The following is a 25,166-nucleotide window of genomic DNA, read 5'->3' on the forward strand; positions in this document are numbered from 1 at the left end:
ACTCTCAGCTGGAGTTCAAATACAAACTTTATTTGAGTGCTTCTCTCCATGTATTTGATGGTGGACGAGCGTTTTAATAGTACTACAATTTCGACAGAACAGAATATACACCAAATAGTTGTCGATAACAGTACATTACTTATCGTATTTTCTGGACTATAAGTTTTTCATAGTTTTGGCCGGGTTGGGACTTATACTTATATACTTTGGAGCGACTTATGTGTGATATTATTTGTTATTTTCACAAATGTCCTACAAATAAAATGAATTCAACCATTTGAAAACCAGAGTTGTATTGTTATGGTCACCTTTACAAATTACACGATGAAAAGAAATGTTTTGTTCCCTGTAAATGTCACTAAATATTATTATGTCAAAAGTGTAGTTATTATAAAGTGCTGCCATTTTTTCTGTATCAGTAGCCATGATTAACTGAAAATTTATAATTTCAAAAAAATTCAAAATATATCATTTCAAAGGGTATAAGAGACCTAAAAACTATTCAGCACTGTCCTGTTTCATGTGATTCCTTTCTTTAATTTTTTACAGTGTCCCTACTTGTTCAAATGTTGTCTTTTGTTTTTAAGTCATATTCCAGCACATTTATTTATGTTTTGTGCACCTTGAATACAATAATCTGCATTTTAAATACTAGTTTTTATGTAATTTTGCATCCGAACATCAACTTTTTAACAACCCTAAATGATGGTAAATCTTCTGCTCTTTAAAAAACGTGAATTTATTTTCTTTTGCAACTTACCATGAAGGTTCCCTCTTGAAAACTACATCTGGAGCTGTTCCATTCACTCCATCTCTTTCAAGAACTGCAATGGAGAGAAAGGCCTTCATCCCAATGGCTTAATCTCAAATACAATCTCCGTGGTAACACCTGACTTTGGCTTTAAGCATCTTTACCCTCAGATTACCACTGTCAGGAAATCCCAGATGTTTTTTGTTTTTTTTCCCCATTTGCTTGTCGGCTTTTCCCTTCAGCGCCGCGGCCTCTCGGGATTTCCCCCCCCCCCCCCCCCCCCCCCCCCCCCCCCGCATTGCCCCCCCGCGCGCCCATCTGTGCCATCCTCGTCCTGCACATGTCGTACCAGCTCCGGTCGCTGTGGCACCTTGGAAATTACTACGCCTTTTTAACCTCTTGAAATAACTCTTTTTCCGTGTATGCTTTTTTTTGTTCACCATCTGATAAAAGATCAAGCTCCTGGGCATAAAAGACATAAAAAGAAAGCTATAACCCACTTATCTTCAGTCAAGCACAAGAGTCCGGCTCAGTTTGTTCTGAAAATAAGCCTAAAACGTGCTTTTTGCCTGGATTTTTACTTCATAACAACTCCCTGAATACCGTATTTTCCGGACCATAAGTCGCACCAGCCAAAAAATGCATAATAGAGGAAAAAAAAAAACATCTATAAGTGGCTCTGGAGTATGAGTCGCATTTTTGGGGGAAATGTATTTGATAAAATCCAGGAACAAGAACAGACGTTTCATCTTTAAATTCTGTTTAAAATAATAACAGATGAGAGAACATGGTGAATAGGTGTACGTATGCTAACGCTAACACCTTCAGCTACATGAGGCACAGACAGAACTGTGGTAAGTGTCTGGTATGTTAATGTAACATATGAACAGTTGATTTAGTTGATTTTATGGGTTATAGTTTAAGTTTTTTTTACATTTTTACACAGGAAAAGATAATAATATCAGGTCTGACTCCGTTCAAAAACAGTTTTCAATAAGGTTAAAAAAAAAATGAAGGAATGTGGGTCACACTTCAGCTTAGGGATCACACAAATTGCCTACTAAATGGTAACGGCTTTGCTAATTAGTGGCTATTCAACTATCTACGGGTTCAGAATGATGAAATATTTGGACTGTTGCCGTAGAAATGTACAATTTAGAACAGAATATCCCGCATTGTAAATGGTCTTCAACACATTGCTATAACAGAAGAATCACATCAAATTATTCAGTTCAAAGGTCAAAAAAAGTGACCCTTCCAGAAGTAAAACGTTTCAAAGTGTTGTGCGTGCAGCAGGTTTCCATGGCAACCCTTTTTACAATCGTCAAACGCAGAGACTAATTGTGGTTTCTAAGTGTGAGCACACTGGTCCTTAGGAGTTTTAGGACTTAGAAATAAAAACTAAAGCTGTTGGCTGCGTCTGAATGTCAGCAGCGCTCGTCCCTGACCCCTCGTTCACTCCACGGTCCGGCACTTTTTAGCTGACCGCACAGTCCACTCAATCTCTGGGCGATTTGGACACTGGCTGCTTTCTCCGGGTCACGTTTTTCTGACCACAACAGTCAGAAAAACTCCAGTAAAAATGAATTTCTGTGATAAATGTTGGTCAAATCTGTCCGACACGCACACATTCAGGGGCGTCTTTAATCGCAGTCACTGACATCACTCGAGCTCGGATTTATCAGCAGTTAAATGCTGTGTTCTCGCAGACGTTGGGCTAATATTTAACCTAAAGAGCCACTAAACACCACAACTACCTTTTTTTTAACTGATTAACTGTGTAAATGGGTCGGAAAATGGGCACCGACTCAAACTGGGGACTCGCAGTCTTCGTCACACTTTTTTTTAACGCCACACAGACCAGACAGCCTTGATTGACAGGTGGATTAGCCAATCAGAGACACACACATGGGCCTTGGGCTACTTCAGAGGATTAAAGAAAGGAAAGATATATCATAAAGACTGAAAAACATCGCAGGCCAATGAGCGTCTGTGTTTTCCGTGTCACTGGAGTAAAACAAACCTAATGTTAAGCCTTTTTTAAACGTTTATATGAGTAAAATATGAGTAAAAACCCATTTTCCTTGCTCAGTCGTGCTCTATCAAACCTAAACGTGTATGCGTATTGGGTCATCACCAGTTTAATGTATGTTTTCTACAAGAATGTTTATTTTCATTACTTCAGTTAAACACGGTTCTGCAAGAAACAACACCAGAAAGAAGCATGTTTTCCCAAAGTAGAATAAATGGAACACAATGTCTATATATATCCTCCATTAATATCAGATTTTTTTATTTTGCATATGAAGAATTTCCTGATATCCATGCATATAGTAAATGAGCTCACGGGGCGGCGAAGCAGTGAGATTCGTCTACTAAAATAGTGTATACACTCCATTTAATGAAAGGGACAGTTTCTCAAGGTCTCATAATAATCATAATACGACGGCATCAACCCACATTGGTTCCACTCAGTTGTTACAGTGTCACGAAGATGGTCAATAACGTGCTTACATTTATTTATAAAAGTCTCTTCTCGGGACATATTGTTCAGAAAATAAAATACAAGTTTTTGGGGTCGCAAAATGTATACTTGGTAGTTGCGTTTTTTTTTCCAGTTGGTTGTATTTGGCAGATATTTTGTTGATCTCACTGGATCTAATGCAGGGGAAAAGTGAGTTTAAAGTGCCCCCTACAGGTCGGATGACTTGTTGAAATAAAATGCAGTATAACATAAATGTATTTAACATTTTTCAAAAAATTATACAAATTTTATCACAGAATAGCAAATTTTTCAGGTTTATGATTTCACTTCCTGGGTGTAATTGATGACATCACATGGAAATGACCCAGCAAACATTGGTCAAAAAATCATCTAATGTCACTTTTTTTTTTTAAATTTGAGACAAAAATATATGAGAGCGACTTTATTTTGTTGAATTAATGCTTAGAATGTCAAAAAAGTTGTTTCTTTGTGTAAATTCTGCATAAACTTTGACTGGAATGAGGTGTGATGTCACTTCCTGTAATTTTTCGACAGATTTTTTTTAACCTTTTCTACACTAATACTTGCTCCATTGGTGTAAAACTATAATTTTAAATGTACAACAGGTACAAATACACCAAATAAAGTTAAAACGTGAACATTGTAAAATCCTGCCAGAGGCACTTTAAACTCAGCAGTACTCAAAAATATAACAACATATCAATAATTCAAACGTGACCATAAAACAAGTTACGTATAAATACATAGACCGTATATAAAACATCAATGATACAAATACATTTTGCAATTTGTCAAGTTTTCTAAAAAAAAAAAAAAAGTCATCTAATGTGTTCCTGAATTACTCCATCACTTTCTGCCGAACTCTGTGATTGGTCGGTTTCCAGGTTCTAGTGGTTGTCATACTCAGATTTTGGGCAATATTGATAATAAAAAGGTAAATTCCAGTCCTAAGAACTCACTGTAATAGAACAAAAACCAGCATGTTGTCAATATTAATCTTAGCTGCCCCCCATTTGCGTTATATAGTATTGGCCTATGAATAATGTGACTGAAAGCCCTCAATAAGTGTGACTTTTTCTTCCAGAACCAGGGACGAGTTTGTTAACAAAAGAATTACATCTAAGTACGAGTGTCTCAATAGCTGCTCTCCTTTGGTAAATTTGTCCACATTGATTCGATTTAAAACTGCCACGTACAACACCGTCCTCAAACCCAACCGTGACTTCCGCTGCGATAACCCGATATACTTCAATATGTATCTACAGGACATCTGATAATGTGTATACCAATCTGTAAACAAAACAAAACGGACGTCATATATTTACTGTACTACGGTACTGCAAATTCAAAGCAAGTGCTCGATAAACAATGATAATACTTATATATATATATATATATATATATATATCTCTTTTTTGTTCTGAGGTCAGATAGCACCTTGTAACAGTTTTGCGGACAACAAAAGAAACCATCGAGTCCATATTTTTGGTATTTGTTTGGTTCTGGGTCACAGTTATCCCGATGGCCGCTCACAGCGAGTCCACTTTGACCTGGTTATTGTTCGTCATCATGGGCGACGGCTTGCTCTTCAGCCGCTCCCCCGCGTCGTTGGAGCTGTCCTGGAAGAAGATTCTGGCCGTGCACACCGACACCACGATGCGCTTGTACTCGCGCCGGAAGTTCTGGTTCAGCACACCGTACACTATGGCGTTAAGGCAGCTGTTGAAGTAGGCCATGAAGTAGCTCGAGACGAACAGCCACTCGGGGATGAGCGGCACGACCACCTCGGGCTTGATCGCCACCGCCAGGCCTATGAAGTTGAGCGGCGCCCAGCAGACGGCGAACAGCACGAACACGACGAACATGGTGACAAAGTTCCGGACGTCGTGCGGCGTCAGCTTGGGCCGATTGTCCGGCTTCACCCGCCGCCGCACCTGAATGACTAGTATCCAAATGCGCAGGTAGCAGTACGTGACAATCATGATGGGCAGGATGAAGTGGAAGAAGACCACGGCGATGGTGTAGGCCGAGCTCGCCGACTGCTCGAAAGTGCAAGAGTAAACCCTCGGGTCGTACTGCAGGGAGCCCACGAAAAGGTTGGGCACGATGGCGACCACTGTCAGCGCCCATATCAGCAGCACGTAGCATATGGAGTTCTTGTCGCTGTAGAGCTTGTCGTACTTGAGGCTGTGGCAGATGTAGCAGTAGCGGTTGATGGCGATGCCGGTGATGTTGAAGATGGAGCCGATGACGCTGACGCCCATGAGGAAGCCGCTGATCTGGCAGTGCATGTAGCCCAGGCTCCAGCCATTGTGGAAGATGGACGACAGCACCAGCGGGTACGGGTAGATGGCCACGACCAGATCCGCCACCGCCAAGCTCACCACGAAGATGTTCCCTGCGGACGGAGAAGAGACAGGTGACGGTGAGGGGTGAGTACAGAGAGGTTTATGGTCGTACGTAGACCTTTGCTAGAGGTCCTCAAACCACAAGGGCGAGTTCAAGGGTGTCTAGTTGGTGCCTGTTTTGCTAACTTCTTGCCGGCTGAGATTCTAAAGGCAGGGGGCGCTCTGGGACACTAGCCCAAAGCAACCGTTGAGTTACAAACACAATTTTATCAACGTTATCCAGTCGACTTCAGCGCCGTCAAAATGGACCTGCCATACCTCTTCACCTGCCAAGACCACGCCACAACAAGGGAACACAAGGGAATATGTATTGATAATAGTGATGATGACAATGATGATGGATCGATGATGGATTGATTAGAGTTGTCTGGGTAATGTTCAGGAATGGGGCTCCGTCTCAGGTGATCAGCCGATTCAGAAAGCCCTCTTCCTTTAGACGCTCGGATAGGCCTGTATAAATGTTGCTTTTGGGTAATTAGAGGTGTGGGTGCAGGAGGAGGAGTCGGAGGTTGAGGCATGGTCCACCTCAACAGTCATAAACTACATATTTTTAAGACCAAAACTTGTAGATAGAGGGAAAAGTTCTTTTCTATTGCAAAAAAAGATGACAAACAATGAGCCCAAAAATCTATTATTCATTTTCATTTATGGAAGATATAACCAGACCACTGTACTACTGCTGTTATGAGCAACATATTTGTATTTTTGTTCACATAGTAATGCTTTCTTATTTGGGGATTAGTTAGAATTAATAACTTAAGGTAGTTTTTTTGCAGATAGCGCGTTAATATGGGAAAGAATCAATCTAAAAGTGATGTGTCCATCCCGGAGACACTTGTCATGCTGGCAATGTCAAATAAATATGGGAAAGAGTGTCTGGAATGCTATGTGTGTGGTCAGTAATTTCTTTGTGATTTTAATGCATTTTTCCTTTTGTGTGAAGCACTTTCAATTACCTTGTGTATAAAATGTGCTCAGCAAATAAACTTGCCTTGCCACGCCTTTTTCCAACATATTGTTCCACAGTACGACATTAACCTTATCTATCTCCATGAAACAAGCAGGTGACGCCACAAGTACTTTAGTAGCAACTCAAACATCTGTAATTGAAAGTATATAAGTGTAATATAAGTGTAATGACATACTGTAGAACCTTCCTGGCAACATCTCCATGAGAAAAGAATATGGCAGAATCAATTTACGTAGTGCACCTTTAGGGAACAATGCAAACACAAGCTTACAATCAGCAATAATTAAAATTATCCTGATTGAAAAATGAAATCACCCAGACAATGGCCGCCAACATGTGTCTCAGCGCGACGCCGTGTGTAATGTAACATTCAATTTATGCAGCTCTGAATTTGCATGAACGTATCCGGAAGCGTCCCTCGACAATTCGCTGGACTTCCATTTAATATTGACTATGCTAATGAATCGTGAAACGGCTTTAATTGTAATTGCCGGGGAGGGTTCATACAGAGCGAGTGCCAGACAAATCTGATTTGGAGGTTGTACCACAAGGGCGAGCGAGTCTTTTCAGTCTGATCCAATAGATTATATTTGTGCTTTGGTGAAGGACATTGAGGCCCTTCCAAGGTGCTTCATGCTACGCCCTTGTTCTACTTTAATATTTAATATGAGGAGAAAAGAGTGGAGATTGAGAGGTGTCAAAGAGACTAACGGGATCGAATTTGTTGCTAAAAGCTTTTTGCATTGCAGATCAGCAGACATGTGTTTTACTACTTATGAAGAAATGCGGCTTTCTGACTTTGTACTGAAACGTCTTACTGCATTTACCTTTTACATCAAATCCATAATGCTTGTTTCCACAGACGCTCATCCAAACGCAGCCAGAAAAACGTTCTTTGAGGCTTTATATACCTTAAACGTTAGAGGCTTTAGATACCTTAAACGTTAGAGGCTTTAGATACCTTAAACGTTAGAGGCTTTAGATACCTTAAACGTTAGCGGCTTTAGATACCTTAAACATTAGAGGCTTTAGATACCTTAAACATTAGAGGCTTTAGATACCTTGAACGTTAGAGGCTTTAGATACCTTAAACGTTAGAGGCTTTAGATACCTTAAACATTAGAAGCTTTAGATACCTTGAACGTTAGAGGCTTTAGATACCTTAAACGTTAGAGGCTTTAGATACCTTAAACGTTAGAGGCTTTAGATACCTTAAACGTTAGCGGCTTTAGATACCTTAAACATTAGAGGCTTTAGATACCTTAAACGTTAGAGGCTTTAGATACCTTAAACATTAGAGGCTTTAGATACCTTGAACGTTAGAGGCTTTAGATACCTTGAACGTTAGAGGCTTTAGATACCTTAAACGTTAGAGGCTTTAGATACCTTAAACGTTAGAGGCTTTAGATACCTTGAACGTTAGAGGCTTTAGATACCTTAAACGTTAGAGGCTTTAGATACCTTAAACGTTAGAGGCTTTAGATACCTTAAACGTTAGAGGCTTTAGATACCTTAAACGTTAGAGGCTTTAGATACCTTAAACGTTAGAGGCTTTAGATACCTTAAACGTTAGAGGCTTTAGATACCTTAAACGTTAGAGGCTTTAGATACCTTAAACGTTAGAGGCTTTAGATACCTTAAACGTTAGAGGCTTTAGATACCTTAAACGTTAGAGGCTTTAGATACCTTAAACATTAGAGGCTTTAGATACCTTAAACATTAGAGGCTTTAGATACCTTAAACGTTAGAGGCTTTAGATACCTTAAACATTAGAGGCTTTAGATACCTTAAACGTTAGAGGCTTTAGATACCTTAAACGTTAGAGGCTTTAGATACCTTAAACGTTAGAGGCTTTAGATACCTTAAACGTTAGAGGCTTTAGATACCTTAAACGTTAGAGGCTTTAGATACCTTAAACGTTAGAGGCTTTAGATACCTTAAACGTTAGAGGCTTTAGATACCTTAAACGTTAGAGGCTTTAGATACCTTAAACGTTAGAGGCTTTAGATACCTTAAACGTTAGAGGCTTTAGATACCTTAAACATTAGAGGCTTTAGATACCTTAAACATTAGAGGCTTTAGATACCTTAAACGTTAGAGGCTTTAGATACCTTAAACATTAGAGGCTTTAGATACCTTGAACGTTAGAGGCTTTAGATACCTTTGCATGCTCCAGCCATGCCAAGATCATCAAGCGTTCACATTTGAGAGAATAATTGCTATTCATTCATCCATTTTTAACCGCTTGTTCCTGTTCGGGGTCGTGGGTGACTGGAGTCCATCCCGGTGACTTAGGGTACACTCTGGACATGGGCCAGCTCGTCACAGGGTTAACATAGAGGCATAGACACGGACATTCATCGACCGTTACATGGATCACAGTTCTCTTCATATCGTCCAGACCTTATGAAAGAAGAAATGTTTTGAAAAAGAAAACACACACACACACACACACACACACATCTTTTAAACACATATATAATACTATAGTAAGTTCAACATTTACGTCTGGCTTGTGGTTGCTATGGTTGCTATGCCGTTCGCTGTGCCGCGTTACACCTCGGCGCTGACTGGCCCGTCCATAATGAGAGTCCTGGAGGTGCAGCTGAGGTAGAGCTCGCCACAGCTCCGCCTCCACGTGCAAACACAGCTCCGCCTCCACGTGCAAACACAGCTCCGCCTCCACGTGCAAACACAGCTCCGCCTCCACGTGGAAACACAGCTCCGCCTCCACGTGCAAACATAGCTCCGCCTCCACGTGCAAACACAGCTCCGCCTCCACGTGCAAACACTGCTCCGCCTCCACGTGCAAACACTGCTCCGCCTCCACGTGCAAACACAGCTCCGCCTCCACGTGGAAACACAGCTCCGCCTCCACGTGCAAACACTGCTCCGCCTCCACGTGCAAACACAGCTCCGCCTCCACGTGGAAACACAGCTCCGCCTCCACGTGCAAACACTGCTCCGCCTCCACGTGCAAACACAGCTCCTCCTCCACGTGGAAACACAGCTCCGCCGCACATGTCCAATCGCACGCTCGTCTGAAGCTGCCGCCGGCGCGCTAACGACGCCAAGAGACTTTCCACAATGTGATCAATAACAAAAGATGAAGCTGATTATTTTCCGTGCCGGGGTGAGCAAAATTATGAGCTGTGCATGATTTATGAAGTGAAAAAGGATTCAGGCGCCAAGTGTTGCTCGAGTGTCGTTGCCAAGTGAGCATACAGTTTATGTAGTCCTTTTTGTTTTACGACACAGACACAAAAATATACTAGTTTCCTTAGAGATTTATGGATAAAAGGTCAATGTAACTGTGCTATTATTATTCGGAGCTTGGATCGAGCTTCCAAAAATGTTACATTAATAGACAAAATGGCCGACGCATTATTACCATATTTTTTCTATGAAAAAAGGTGCGACTTATAGTCCGGTAAATATGGTAAGCTTTAGTGTTTTTATTCCTCCTCGTAACACGAATACATTCAGAGGGTAGTCGAGACTGGGGTCGGACATCAGACTTACGACTCAGACTTTCCTAAATCGCCATGGAGTTTATTAGAGGATAGCATCGTTGCCGCGGGAGATGCAAGCAAATATCTGCCCTGAGCAAAACTACATCTTTTTCCAATGGAGAGAAGGTAAAATAAACGTAAAAGTATATATTTCATACTCACTTCATACATTCATATTTGTGTGTTGTGTTTGTGCAATCGACCGTATGGCTAAAGGTTGAACTATGGTAAACTAAACCTGGATATGATGCTAAGTGTACCACCACAGCGCACGAAAAGCCGCTGAACGCCATCTTCTTTCTCACACGCCGCTATTGTGAATTGAACGCCACAGTTGCACCTTTTGCACCTCGCCGTCATCTCGCCTAACCGCTCTCCGGCCGGCTGTCACGGGGATCAGAGCTCTACGGTGCGGCGGCGTATCCCGATCGAACGCCCGGATCCGTGCCCCACCCGTGTCAACGGGTGCTATCGCTATGACAGGACGCGTTCCTCGTGTGTCAGACGGGGCTAAGCGAGTTCTCTATCGCTCCCATCGGCCCCGCGGCGAGAGGCAGTCCAATTTCGGCATTGGCATTTGGTGTTGCGGCGGTATCAGGCAGAGCTGCCGGGGACCCGTGCCCGCGGAGCTGTCACTCTCACCTGACGACCGGCGCCGCCGCGGGTCGGATGGTATTTCGCGTGATGGTTCGCGTGTGGCAGGTTTTGTATTCATTGTGCATAAAAACCTGTGTTCAATTCTATGCAGTTGTATCTTGAAGTAATCGTCAAATCCAATTAAAAATAAAAAGTACAAAATGATCTAATTTAACTTTACGTGCCTCTGACAGGTTTTTAAGATTTCCTAATTTTCACTTTATTCTGTGTAATTGTACATGTTGTAAATATAAATTATAGTTTTACACCAATCAAGCAGGTATTTGTGGAGAAAACGTTGAAAAATCTGTAGAAAAAGACAGGAAGTGACATCACACCAGACATCACTCATTCCAGACAAGGTTTATGCATAAATTATACAAATAAACAACTTTCCTCTTTAAACATGAATTCAACAAAATAAAATCGCTCATTTTTTCAAATTAAATAACGTGACGTTAGATGAGATTTTTCCTCAAAGTGAGCTACATAGCATTATTCATTCAGTCCTCGTAGCCACAGCTGCCCTGGGGCGGATTGACAAAAACATGGAGTTCAATCAGTGCCAACAGTCTGTCTGGTCACCACCAATCACTCACTTTTACTCTTTGGGTTTGTTGACCAATTTCACCAAAGGGCAGCAAACCTCCACTGCCCCGAGGCAAGGTTGAGGTAGGAACGTATATATAAATATTGGAAAAACATCAACTATCATGTGCTTTTGGACTGCCATAGTGTTCAGAAACACTGCACTGAGATTACTGAGGTACACAAACATTTACTTTGATTCATAAAATATGCGTCTAGGACATGGAAACAATGGAAACGACTGATGGATACACGTGAAATGCACTTTTGGCTCCAGCATTAGGAATGGATGACAAGGACAGAAATAAAACTCAACTCTAAAAAACTGGACTGACATTTGTTTTGATATCTACAAAATGGAAACTTGTACTTTGTACTTGTACTACGCCGAGACAGATGTGTGTTGTCGTTTTCTGGTGTTTGTCTCTGATCTTGTGCCGTTTCTGTTTGCTAGCGATGCACTTTACTCTTAAATGTACCGTATTTTCTTTAGTTTTGGCAGGGGTGTGACTTATACTTATATTTCTACATATACTCCGGAGTGACTTATATGTGATATTATTTGTTATTTTCACACTTGCAACTGCATTTCATACTATTATGCATTTTTGGCTGGTGCGACTTATTCTCCGGAAAATACGGTATATCTCAATATACTTATACTGAGGTAAATGAAAGTTAAATAAAAGGAAGTCGCGCGCACATAGAACGCAATAGAACCTTTGCTGCTCGCAGTTCCCCCAGAACCTGCCCCAGAACTCACAAAGATAACAACTATTGTTTTTCAGTCTTACTCTTTGTTTTAATAGTAAATTGAACACCTGTTTGAACAGAAAACCTTCCGTTAAGGGGTCCGTCTTTCATCGTCGCACGTGGCCCATTCATTACAAAACGGTTAGTGTCATTCAGGCGCCCTCTACGGGGAATGTGGCGCACCAGCTGTCGCCGCCAGATCCCGGGCTTCTACAGAGCTTAAGTTAGAGTCCGCAGCTCCATGTTTGCTTAGCGACGAGAAGGGATCCTGGCGGGTTAACGTTACGTGGCAGTATTTGATCGTTTGGGGCCGATAAGTATGATAATAGATCGAAAAGTTAAATGTAAATAGCGTTTAGCTCGCACAGTTGTCGTGTTCTAGTCCAGAGCATAAGGAACGGTTGCGAGGAATGGAAGCTGCCAGCGCCTGAACGATACGTGTGAAGATGCCAAAGCAGCGAGAATGCAAGTGCAGCGTCAGGAGCGGGTCGTTCACAAAAGACAATTCACTTTCACGTTCATGCTCACGTTCTTTATATAAAAGTATTGATCCGCGTGCGCTTCGTATGGATTAAACGACGCGTGCAAAGGAAAGGAAAAGGAAATGAATGCTTGAATGCACAATAGGTTGCAAAAGAGATGACTGCAGAACTTCTTAATTCATCTTAAATGTATTTTTTTTATGTATTGACACTTTTCTTTTAATGTAAATCGTGTATGGTTTGGTCAATTTATGAATAACCCATTGGTAGATATTTACCTTATTTATATGGTGATCCAACTATTTCCTCCTTGTTTTTAAAGGGTTGGCATTAGATCAGACCCCAGCTGGCTCACAGAAGTCAGAATTCCAATATGGCGACGACCGAAACGGAAGTTATCCGGCCCCAACATGGCGGCGACCAAGACCGGCAGAGCCAGCTTGGGTCTGATCTAGTTTTTAAAGTCCAGGTTTAGTCGTGCTTTCTCTCTGCAGCTGATTATCTGAGCACGAGCTATTGTTTTATTGTTTCTGATTGCTCTTTTTTGCAGTTGGAGTTGGTAAAATGGTCTTATTCAGACGATATCATGACAGTTCATCGGAAATGTAATTGTTATGGCTGAAGGTTCAAATATTCATGTTTTAGTTTTAAAGGAGACATATTGTGTAAAATTAACTTTAACACGTTATACCTCGTTACAACAGTGGCTCCTCATCATTAGTTGACTCAAAAGTATATTTTGATTGATTCCTGCGTATTTGAATAATCCTGTATTGTCCTGCAACTGTCGCTCGAATGCGCAGAAAATTCCCGTTTTCACCTACCCCCTATCCCCGCCCACACCACTGCTCTTAGTTGTGACATTTGACACCTGTAGGGTTCTGGGCCCTTTTCAAAAAGTCAAAACATGTAAATAACAATCTGCTGCTCGTTACAGTGAAAAGTCACGACGAAGAGGCGGGGCTTAGCAGTTCTGCGGTTTTAAACAGGAAGTCAATGGAAGGGTTTCTATTTCCAACCTGTTTTAGATCGATTTTGAGGTTTACAATGAACAAAATGTTAATCTGCTATGTTTTAGTCAAATACGAAGTACCTAAAAAAAAGTCAACTATGTCACCTTTAATCTGCTCTTTTTACAGCCTTTTAAAAGACAACAAGGGCCACAACATTATATTTATAAACCTAAATAACAATGAACAGTTTCGCTATACTTCTATTCTTTCGTGGGCTCAATATTCTTTAAGAACGTGCCTTAGTGACACTCGTAGTCCTAAAGTACACAGTATTGCAGTTGTGTTGCCGCCTGACCTTGGCGAGGTTGCAAGCGGGCCCGGGGCAGCTGGACTCTCACTGTAGTCCCGTGATTGACGTGTGGCTCTGGGTTTTTTCATTTGGCTGCAGGAGAGATACGGCCCTATACCCCCCTTTTTTCCATTTCTGACATCCGCAAACACTTTGAGGATTTAGGTCCAGCACCGGCACGGGCCAATCTGTTGTACTACAGCCGTGTGCGGTGTATTTTTAATGCAGGAGTTAACCGCGGACGCCGGCGGACCGTGCAGGCACATGTCTGCTCTTTCCTCATCGGGTAAAGATAGATTTGCAATTTTCGTATGCAAAGTTATTCTACGGACACGTGCTGGATATATTTTTGGAATCGGAATCATTAAAGGTGTATTGCAATTGCCAATGAACATGGGAACTTACTTCGGCGATTCGGTGCAACATACAACGATGAACTAATTACTAACTTTAATAACGAAACGAATGAGTAAATAAATGGAAAAAAGGGACTATCACAAAAATAACAATTGACCCTGATTTTTTTCCATGTTCAAATGAGGAAAATAAATCTAAAAAAATCGACTTTGAATCCGGCGACCTGTATAACGATGCGGCTGATTTACGGCCTCCGGGGGGCGCTCTTGTCATGGAAAACACACAAAGAAATGAATGTAATGCAGCTTTTGAGTTAAAGGCTGTCAATCTGGAAGACGAAGACGGAAATAGAGCTGTTGCGCATGAGCTCGACCATCAGGAATCGATAGTGAGGCGGAACAACCGACTCAAGGTCAAAAGAAGAAAGGACTGAACTTGAAATCAGTCTTGAAGCTGTTTCCACAAACTATCGCTGACGAAAAGAAGATCGAAGATTCCAGCTGTGGACAATCGCGGCGTCTCAGATTTACGAGGCGAAAAGGCCTGTCCATCACCGCCACTCGGGACAAACCCCTCCCAACTTTGAGGAAAAACGTACAAACTTCCGCATGTTCGCTCAAAACAAAGATTCCATCGGACCAGACGACATCATAAATATGGCTGAAGTACATTTGTATATGAAGTACCTTTGACGTTCGACTTGCCTCTGGCCACGAGTGAACGCGCTTCACAGCATCTGGACCAATGCTCCCCCAGTGGTGAGTTTGATGACTGCGCCAAAAGATAAACCCAAAAGATAAAGGAATCGTTGGCGAATTAAAGGCGAAAGGGTGGATGATGGAAAGCGTAATGAAGGAATGGCTGACGGCGAGCGACCGGGAAGGGGAAAAAAAAGCTGGTTTTGGACAGATTGAGGGCCTGTGAAACATCAAGAAGACTCACCCGGTTCCAGCTGTGATTCCTGGGGGCTTGACGCAATATTTGCAGCTATTTGACATTAGCATGAACTGTGCTTGTGAATTGAAGCTTGGATGACTAAAGGCGAGAAATCATTTGCCAAAACCGGCCCCGTTTGCTGGATGTTTGCTCCAGCGGATCCCGAACGTGTGAAGCAGCGGCGGGTTTCGAAAGGCTGGACTGTTACGCGATGAAGAGGAGAAAGTATACTGCTGAACGTAACAAAGGGACTGAGAAAGTGAGCAACGAAGCCATCCTGAGACTGTTCAATTCTGACTCTGAAAAAGACTTCGGTGCTTTTAGTTCTCGGGAGGAAGAGGAAGATGATGATGGCGATCAATGATTCTTCTGGTAGGTTAAGATGTATTTTATTTCTTTAAAAGTAACAGTTTTTCTGACGTGTTACAGGCAATGTTTGGGAAAAGCATTAAGTCAATCATAATTTAAATAAAACTTTCTTCATATTTCTGTCTAAATATCTGGTACTTTTCTTTGTAAATTCCGTTGCTTATAATCAGGAGCGCTCTATAGTCCGACTTTTGTGGGAGTTAAAGGTGCGCCATGTAATTTTTAGTAACATAGAGATGTCATTGTATGGCTGGAATGTTCCGTAGTAGGGCATTACAATCAGATAAAAGATGACTTTAAGATGAAAACGTCTTGATTTCCAAAACAGCGTCCAGATGGCAAACTTTGACCATTTTCTACCATAAAACACCATCTCCAATGCATTAAACGTGTCTATCTCCACAGAGACAAGACAAGAGACACCGCCAGGCCAGGTTACAGGTCCGATCTGTGGAGAAGGCCCCTCCCCCCGCGCACTGTAAGAATGCTGGCTTTCCAAGGCTATAATCGATTAAATGCGAGTGTTTTTGCCATACCGGTAAATACTCCAGGGAAAGCAATCGCATCTTCATGGAAACAAGCAGGAGGTGGACCATTCGCCAGCAAAGTTACATAATGCATCTTTAATTGCAATACACCCTGAAGATTTCTGTAGACGTTTCACAGCTTTCAGGGGGCAAAGGGTGGGACTCCCTAAAGTTCTGCATTTTATTCCGGACGTAGAGCTTGGCGTTCTTTTAGCGTTTGTAAGTTTGAGGTTAAGATTCTGGTCAGGAACAGTTGGTTTGGTTGCGGTTAGTGCTTTTCCACATGGATCACTCGCCCGACAACAAAGCGCCTCACATTTAGGGTAGTTTTGACGTCACAACACTGCAATACTAGCACAGAATCTAGGTTTGCGCAGAGCAGTCTGATTTTAACCCAAAGAGCTACATTTACAAAAAACGCTGTTCTGGTGAAAAAAAAATCATTCGTTTTAGCCAAAGATACACAAAGAAAAGTATAAAACGACAAAAAACCTTACCAAATGAGCTAATGAGTGATCAGTTACGGTTGATGTTACCGATATTCTTTGATTATCCATTATCGATCGCATCAAGGTGAATCAAAACTGAATAAAATTTTTATTTTTCATACAATCAAGCCCTTATATATACGGTATATACCATTATATATACTAAATACTGCGCAGCTTATTCTTGCATTAAACTAAGATCCTTCCCGTTTCTGTGTCGGATCTGTTGTTATTGGTGGCACTTTGACCTTGATTTGACCTTGAGTGAACTACTGAACACGCACTGTAGTTTTGACAGGAATTTCACCTGCAAAATATGTAATAATTTGAATATTTTCTTGTGACTTTATCCCACAACTTAGTCCCCTCGTTCCTCAAAAGATTCCTGGCTGAATCTGGGCGTTTTCTCCAGTCCATCTCGAGCTGTTCCGTCTGGATTTGGCCCGGGTTGCGCGGGGACCGTCGCTCCTGTCGCTCCTGTCGCTCCCGTCCTCCAGCGGTTCCTCCAAGATGGGAGCGCTGTGATTCGATACGGGGCTTAGCATAAGTGCAGCCCGTCTATTTCCTTTGCCCGAATCTTTAGCCCTCACATGCTCATTCAGTCTGGGAGTTAAAGCCCCTCGTCAGCTCCCTTTTTCCGCTCACATTCTCCACGCTTTCTCCCTAGAATATGTTAAAAAGGGCGGAAGAGTCACTCGAGTGTTTTAGAGCACTTCAGTTGATGGTATTACTGTTGGTCGCTACTGTCATCACCCATTAAAGTCAAGAGTCGAGCCTAAAAATGAATCATACGTAAATGTACTTATCTTGCGTGTATTAAATGACAGGGTTGCAACAAATGATGGCTTTAATAGTCGACGAGTCAAGCGATAATTTGTACCAAGCAATCAAACAACAAATCAAATAATGTATGCGTATCAAAGTGCTTATCATGAAAAAAATTCTAAAAAATAAACATTCAACACACATTCAAGATACAATTGATGTATTTCTCACCAAATAGTTGACATATAGTAACTGAAGACTTCTAAAAAGAAAATATTTATGAGCAAAATGCATCACTGATATTTGTATTTAATAACGCCACAGTCTTTGTGATAAAAGGTCTTTTTGCATGAGTTTTAGAGTCTGTATAGTCCACATAACAACTGTCAAAATACAGTTAAAATGACTCTAACAGTCAATATCCAACTCTCAAAGAATTGACCTGTAACCTGGCCTGGTGGTGTCGTCTGCTTGTCTCCATGGAGATAGCGAAGTTTAATGCCATACTGTGGGACATTTCAGGGCACATCCCGAACCTTCCACCACAAACTTTTGCAAAATCATAAATAATGATCCTTAAAGACACATCCTTAAGCACATATTTTGTTGCACTGTTGAACCTTCTTTCCACCGTGTCCGTGATGATAAACTTATCCGAAGTGTGAAGATTGAACGTCTCTTTTGGACAGTCGAATGCATTCATATTCCTGGGGTGACTGTGCACATTAGCATACATTAGAATAGACACCCAGGGGCCCCGGTAAAGAGCCCTTATTGGCACCTTCAGGTTTGACCTTAGAAACTCCGCACGACAAGATATGCAGAGTTTGTGACTGAAGGCGCTTCATTAGACGGCTCCTGAGGGTGAGAGCGCCACCTGCCTGTCACAGCGGGACACTGTTGAAAGAGTGCGGAGGAAATGATTAGATCTGGGCTTGGGGACAAACCTCGGGCGGCGATGACACTCACTGATCGTATTATTTTGTGGTTAAAAAAGTTTACTGTAGGAAAATGTATAGATTTTTGTAAGATATCCTGGGCGTGGCTATCTTTTTTAGTGACTTATGTTGACTTGATGCTTGTTGAATCCAACTGCAGTGGTGGAAGGTAGAAGAATACAAAAGTAAATGTACTGTACTAGATGTATGTTGTTGTTGTTGTTGTTGTTGTTGTTGTTTTATGGCGGTTGGCATCCGAGTGTTGCATTACCGCCAGACTTTATTCCTCAGACGTTTCGTAGTCCTCAGACTCTGTCGTAGTCCGTAAAAGTACTCCTCCCATCGCTTTGGCGTTACAAAGCCCATGAGGTCATGATGTGTTTTTGTGACTAGAATAGTTGTTGTGTCAGAGACCAACCGGCTTTATTCCAGGGAGACTCTTCTTCACCTTCCTCGCCCTCTTTGACGTTCGGTGCTTTGGAAGTACAAAGCCCATGAGGTCATGGGACGTCTTTGTTGTTATACAAAGCCCATGAGGTCATGGGACGTCTTTGTCGTTTTATCCTTTAGAAGTCCTTCTTCCATCACTTTGGCGTTTCTAGGCCCATGAAGTCCAAGCGCGTTAGAACATCCTCTTGCTCCTCATCCTCGGCTCAGTCTCCAACACCCCCCACCTCTATAAACGTTTACCCAGCCCTGTGCTACATAAGTAAGCAACCACAGCCTGACACAAACCCTGTGACTGGATCGCCAGAACGTTCCGCAGATTGAACTCCCGCCCATTGTTCCGAAACCACAAGGCCAACCCGGCCCTTTCCCTATCATAAGCCTATGTTGTTTACTTAAGTACATTTTATATTCCTTTTACTTTTACTTCACTGTATTTAAGAGCAGGTATCTATACTTTCTACTCCACTACATTTTCGAACTGGACTGAAAAGTAGAGAGTACTTTTTGTCTGGTTCGAGGACACGTTCATGGTGACATCCTGTCGGAGGGTTTTGAGTTCAAGTCCTGGCTTTGAACAAACATTTATACATCAAATAGAAAGAAATTTATTCATAAAATATAACACTTTAACAGTTCCAAAAATCAGTGTGAAATACTTTTAATCAATGTGTTTTAAGAGTAAAAAGTAATAGTTACTTCAATACTTTTACACCATTTTGTATGTTATATTTACACTTTTGCGGAATATTTTTTTTTGCTCATGTTCTGTATCTGTACTTTTACTTAAGTAATAAAATACTTTTCACTCAGACCTAAATGATGCTCTTTGTTTGAGCATAAAGCATCATTAATTCCATAACGTTTCTTAACTTTATTTTACAAAGCTCTATTCTCTGATTGGCTGCATGTCTGTAACACAAAGAATTCCACCTGATTCTGACGTCATCATTTCTGACGGCCGTGACTGACATGCAAATGAACCAATCAGAGAAGCCCATAGTCCATCCGCGCCAACGCAATCATGGCGACCTACGGTGAGAAAAATAATAATAAAATAACAGAGGATTGAGAGGAAAAACACAGATTTAAGAAGAAAAACTGTGATTCCGAGGTGAAAGATAAGTCTTGATTTCTACGAGGATATTCACGTGGAAAAAGTCTTACGCATTTGAGCGCCACGTGCTACGAATTAGCGGCCGAACTGTCCCAAAACATGCTAGCTGCGTTCGAACAAGAAGTAGTTGCGCGCCAAGGACTCTCCCGGTCACGATGTTGGACGTGCTGACGACTCGGCTCTCGAACTCGCACAATGAGGCCTCGAAGGTGACACGGAGACAAGCTAATGGCAGACGCACAAGTTCCATAGTGCACCTTTAAATAGCTTACCCTCCAAATACAGTAGGAAGCGATAAGTCTATTTACTGGTCTCGATCCTGATCCAGATTAGGAACTCCATTTCGACCCCCGAGAAGCCGCCACGTGCTCGTTATTGGAGATTTGCCAGCTCCGAGTGCGGCATTAGCACTAATAAAATGCAGCGGGGCGAGAGAGTGGCGGGACGGGAAATGACATTAAGCAGTGATTATGTCCCCGGGTCAAGCATTTACGCATATTGTGTTTGCGAATGGAGCCGCGACAGGCGTGGATGACGGGGCCCCGCGGCACCTTTAATCTCCGGCGACGAAAACACGCTGGGAACAAGCTCGCTCAGTGCTAGTTCCGAGTAGAAATACTGCCAGAGAAGTTCACATTTATTTCATGTTTAATGTTAAGTGTGTGATATTCCATGGTCTGTGTGGTTTTATAATGATGTTTTCTTCAAATTAGCACTCACAAAACGCACTAAAAACATGGACATGGCTCCTGAAGTATGGAAATGCTAAGTATGTTTAAGTGTACAGAGTTTTGTTTTGATCATATTAAAGGGGACATATTGTGCAAAAATCAACACAAGCTTTTACCATTGTTTCCGCACCCTTAGTTTACCCAAAGTTGTATTTTGATTGATTGCTACTCGTTTGAGTAATCCTGTATTAATCTGCACCTGACAGTCCAGTGCTCGAAAAATTCCTGTTTTCACCTTCCCCCTAAACCCGCCCACATTACTGTACTTAGTTGTGATTATTTGAAAGACTCTGAGTAGTACATGTTGGGTTCTAAAATAGTCAGTAAAGTAGCCACGTACATGACAATCCGGTGAAATGTCACAACGAAGAGGCGGGGCTTATCGGTTCTGCAGTTTTGAACAGGAAGTCAACGGACCTGGTTCGAATACGAAGCCGTTTTAGATCGATATTATGCTTTGCAATGGAAAAAATCTAAAATGATGATCTACTTATGATACAGTTCAATATTAGGTACCGGAATAAAAAACATTATACATCTCCTTTAAAACAGACAATATCAGTGTTATAGCTGGTCGCTTTTTGAAATATTCTGAACAGTGCTCGTTGGTGGAGTCACGACTTCGCCTACTATCTCTCCCCTCTCTCCCCCCATTCCACGCTACAGTTCTCCTGTCCAATAAAACTTTTGGGATAAAAAAACAAAAACGTATGTTCATAAAATGCTGGGGAAAAGCAGAAAGAACATGAATGCCGATTTGACAATAATCGTTTTACGTGTAGGCACATCGGGCAGCGCGGCTTAGGATTGCAAACGCTGTGTTATTGCGGGAATCCGTAAAACAAACTCTGACAAGGGCTTTACTGGAACAACATGCCCTTCAAAATGCATTGTCGAAAAATCGAGCACGTAATCGCGGGTTTAGAGGATCCAATGCTCGGGGACGGACCGAGGAGAAGGACGGATAGTGTGACCCGGACTGACCTGGCGGTTCGGGCATTCGCTCAGGCCGTAGTCAGCTCGTAGTCACTCTTTTCAAATATGCAGAGGCTGTCAGCACAAATAGCTAACTAACAAACCCACTCAGATTTCACAGTGGAGAAGAGTGTCCTCTAAATGTTTTCAAAAGTGATGATTTGTCCCACAGTATTGAACACGCAGGCAAAGCTGACTTTTGTTTTAGAAAATCCTGTTTGGTTTATTGTTTATTTATTTGAATCCCAATTAGCTTCCCGGGGTTTTCAAAGTACACATGATTATAACTCAAGAGCATGTTTAAAGGACAATAACAATACAAACAATACATAATATGTGTGTTTATGGTGAGGAGGATTATATTATTGCCTATTGTTAGTTAGTTGGTCATGTTTTAGGTTATTGGAGGCACAAGAAACCCAACTTCAAGAATTTAATTTCACAACATGTTTGTAGAGGTCGAAAGGTTCTTCAAGGGAGCGCAGCCATTCTGATATTTGTTTGATTTAAGGCCGTGGCTGCAGAGCTGCGGCGCGGTCAAATGGCCCAGCAGTTTCAGGAACCCGCGGCACTGCCATATAGCTTCATGGCTAACCTTAACCCTGACCCTGACCCTAACTTTAACCTTAACCTTAACCTTAACCCTAACCTTAACCCTGCACGGTCAAATAGCGCAGTAGTTTCAGGAGCCGGGGCACAAAATAAAATGGCCGTGCGCCGCGGCTCTGTAGACACTCCCTTGATTTAAAGCCAATTTTATCGACATTTTAGTTCCATTTGGTACATTTTTGGTAGGAATTACTGTAGCTATGATCTAGTCCAATATTAGGCCCGTGTAGACCTGGAATAGTCCTATTATAGACCTGGTTTAGATCCAAACATCTGAAAACCTCTGAGCTACAGGATACTTATTATCCAGACAATTACACAATTAGATATTTGATAAATACGCTAACAAGAGAGACATTTAGTTAGTGCCACTTAACACCAAAGTTAGCTTGGTGTATTCCTCCAAAGTACAATCTCTTCTCCAAACTACATGCTTTTACCGACAGAGAATCGTTTGTACCTCTCAATTAAAGCGTCGAGCGTCGGCGGTTTGAAACAACTGTATCTCAATTCTAGCAAAAAGTCATTAATTGGAAAAAATACAGGCGAAGTGGCAGGAGCACTCACTACGCAGCTGCCATGCTTGCACTACATTTAAAAAAAAGGTTTAAAAGAGCATCTAGCATCAAGTTCCACAATGAGCCTTTCTGCAACTGTAGCACGAATCACAACGAAAAGCACAAACACCAAACGTCAATAGCTTGTGCGTATTGTCGAAATTGTTGCGGATGCTCGAAGATCCCGGCGGCAGGTGCGTTCATCCCGCATTCTTTCATAGTAAGCACTCGGGGTTTACAAGAGCTTGCATATTCCGGTGCTTGGCGCGGCGGAAAAAACAGGGGGGGGGGAAAGACAAGGGATTTTCACAACGACCCAGAGTGGCCTTTTAGCAACGGAGGCATGAACCCGGCAGCGAACAGAGGGGGACGAACGCGCCGCCGTCTTTCACTTCTTGAGGATCATCGACGCGGCGGCTGATTGGAGTGGGCACAATGACGCCGCGGGAGTGTTCCCATGTCACGGCGCTGCGCTCACGGCGACGGCGAACTCTGCTGCACACAAAAGAGGCATCGGCGGGGTTTTGTTTTTGTGTGCGTTGACCCAAGTCGGGTTAAGGGATTATTGTACATATTTGACATGGCGGTTTGGTACCGCGTCATCCGGATGTACTGTGATTGTGGTAATAAGAGGAGGTCACAACTCGCAAATACTGCAATTATTGAAGTCCTTTGCGATCAACAAAATGTCCAGTTCAGTTCAGTTCAGATTGAATTTTTTTCTCCAATGTTGATGCTGCACAATAGAATCCAAATCCCTACTAACCTGTACTAGAAATAAGTAAAGTAAGCCAACTAAACCCATACATGTCAAAGGGCAAATTTGTTTTGTTTTGTCATTGGCCTTTAAACATGCGCTTGAGTACCTTTACTTTGAGCACCTTTACTTTGAATACCTTTACTTTGAGTACCTTTACTTTGAGAACTTTTACTTTGAGTACCTTTACTTTGAATACCTTTACTTTGAGTACCTTTACTTTGAGAACTTTTACTTTGAGTACCTTTACTTTGATTACCTTTACTTTGAGTACCTTTACTTTGACACCTTTACTTTGAGTACCTTTACTTTGAGAACTTTTACTTTGAGTACCTTTACTTTGATTACCTTTACTTTGAGTACTTTTACTTTGAGCACCTTTACTTTGAATACCTTTACTTTGAGAACTTTTACTTTGAGTACCTTTACTTTGATTACCTTTACTTTGAGTACCTTTACTTTGACACCTTTACTTTGAGTACCTTTACTTTGAGTACCTTTACTTTGACACCTTTACTTTGAGTACCTTTACTTTGATTACCTTTACTTTGATTACCTTTACTTTGAGTACCTTTACTTTGAGAACTTTTACTTTGAGTACCTTTACTTTGACACCTTTACTTTGAGTACCTTTACTTTGATTACCTTTACTTTGATTACCTTTACTTTGAGTACCTTTACTTTGAGAACTTTTACTTTGAGTACCTTTACTTTGACACCTTTACTTTGAGTACCTTTACTTTGATTACCTTTACTTTGAGTACCTTTACTTTGAGTAGCTTTACTTTGAGTACTTTGTTGTTGTTGTTTAATGGCGGTTGGCATCCAAGTGTTGCATTACCGCCAGACTTTATTCTTCAGACTTTGTCGTATTCTTTACAAGTTCTTCTTCCATTACTTTGAAACCATTACTTTGACACCTTTACTATGAGTACCTTTACTTTGAGTACCTTTACTTTGAAACCTTTACTTTGACAACTTTACTATGAGTACCTTTACTTTGAGTACCTTTACTTTGAAACCTTTACTTTGACAACTTTACTATGGAGTACCTTTACTTTGAAACCTTTACTTTGACACCTTTACTTTGACAGATTTACTTTGACACCTTTACATTGAGTACCTTTACTTTGACAGATTTACTTTGACATCTTTACTTTGAGTACCTTTACTTTGTTGTTGTGGTACTGCTTTATGGCGGTTGGTATCCAACTGTTACATTACCGCCAGACTTTATTCCTCAGACTTTCTTCCAGCTGGCCTTCTTTCTTTGAAACCTTTACTTTGACAACTTTACTTCGATACATTTACTTTGAGTAGCTTTACTTTGACACCTTTACTTTAAGTACCTTTACTTTGAAACCTTTATTTTGATACCTTTGGCATCTCATGTTAAAAAAAAAAAGGCATTTCCCGCACGTGGAATCACCTTTGGGTTCCATCTAAGGGCTGCAGGGAGAATTACATAGGTGAGATAAACAAATGCTAGCTTTCCTCCGGCATGCTAATCCAGGGGCAGGTGTGTTGAACGTGAATGCTGATCTCGGAGCGCGACGTTTGACGTAACAAAACTGAGAAATTCGGAATGTTCTGCTTTTGACGCTCGAGGGGGAGAGGACTTTCTAACCAGGATTCATAAAAGAGTCGTGAAAGAAGCTAAATACAACTCCAGGTGTGTTTTTGAT

The 25,166-nt window shown here is 41.6% G+C and overlaps 1 protein-coding gene across 1 annotated transcript in view; it reads right to left on the reverse strand.

Annotated features, from left to right (window-relative positions):
• Positions 1-4,678: 4,678 nt before the first annotated feature.
• Positions 4,679-25,166, reverse strand: part of mtnr1aa (melatonin receptor 1A a) — an 81,105-nt gene continuing 60,617 nt past the window's right edge. The window contains exon 2 of the mRNA XM_072463448.1: positions 4,679-5,655. Coding sequence (XP_072319549.1) covers positions 4,787-5,655 — 869 coding nt within the window. The 3' untranslated portion in view covers positions 4,679-4,786. The remainder of the gene's footprint in view (positions 5,656-25,166) is intronic.

The sequence above is a fragment of the Eucyclogobius newberryi genome, unplaced genomic scaffold (genome assembly GCF_026437365.1).
Source record: "Eucyclogobius newberryi isolate DKJ021-1_F unplaced genomic scaffold, fEucNew1.0.hap1 SCAF_4, whole genome shotgun sequence".
NCBI classification, from domain to species: domain Eukaryota; kingdom Metazoa; phylum Chordata; class Actinopteri; order Gobiiformes; family Gobiidae; genus Eucyclogobius; species Eucyclogobius newberryi.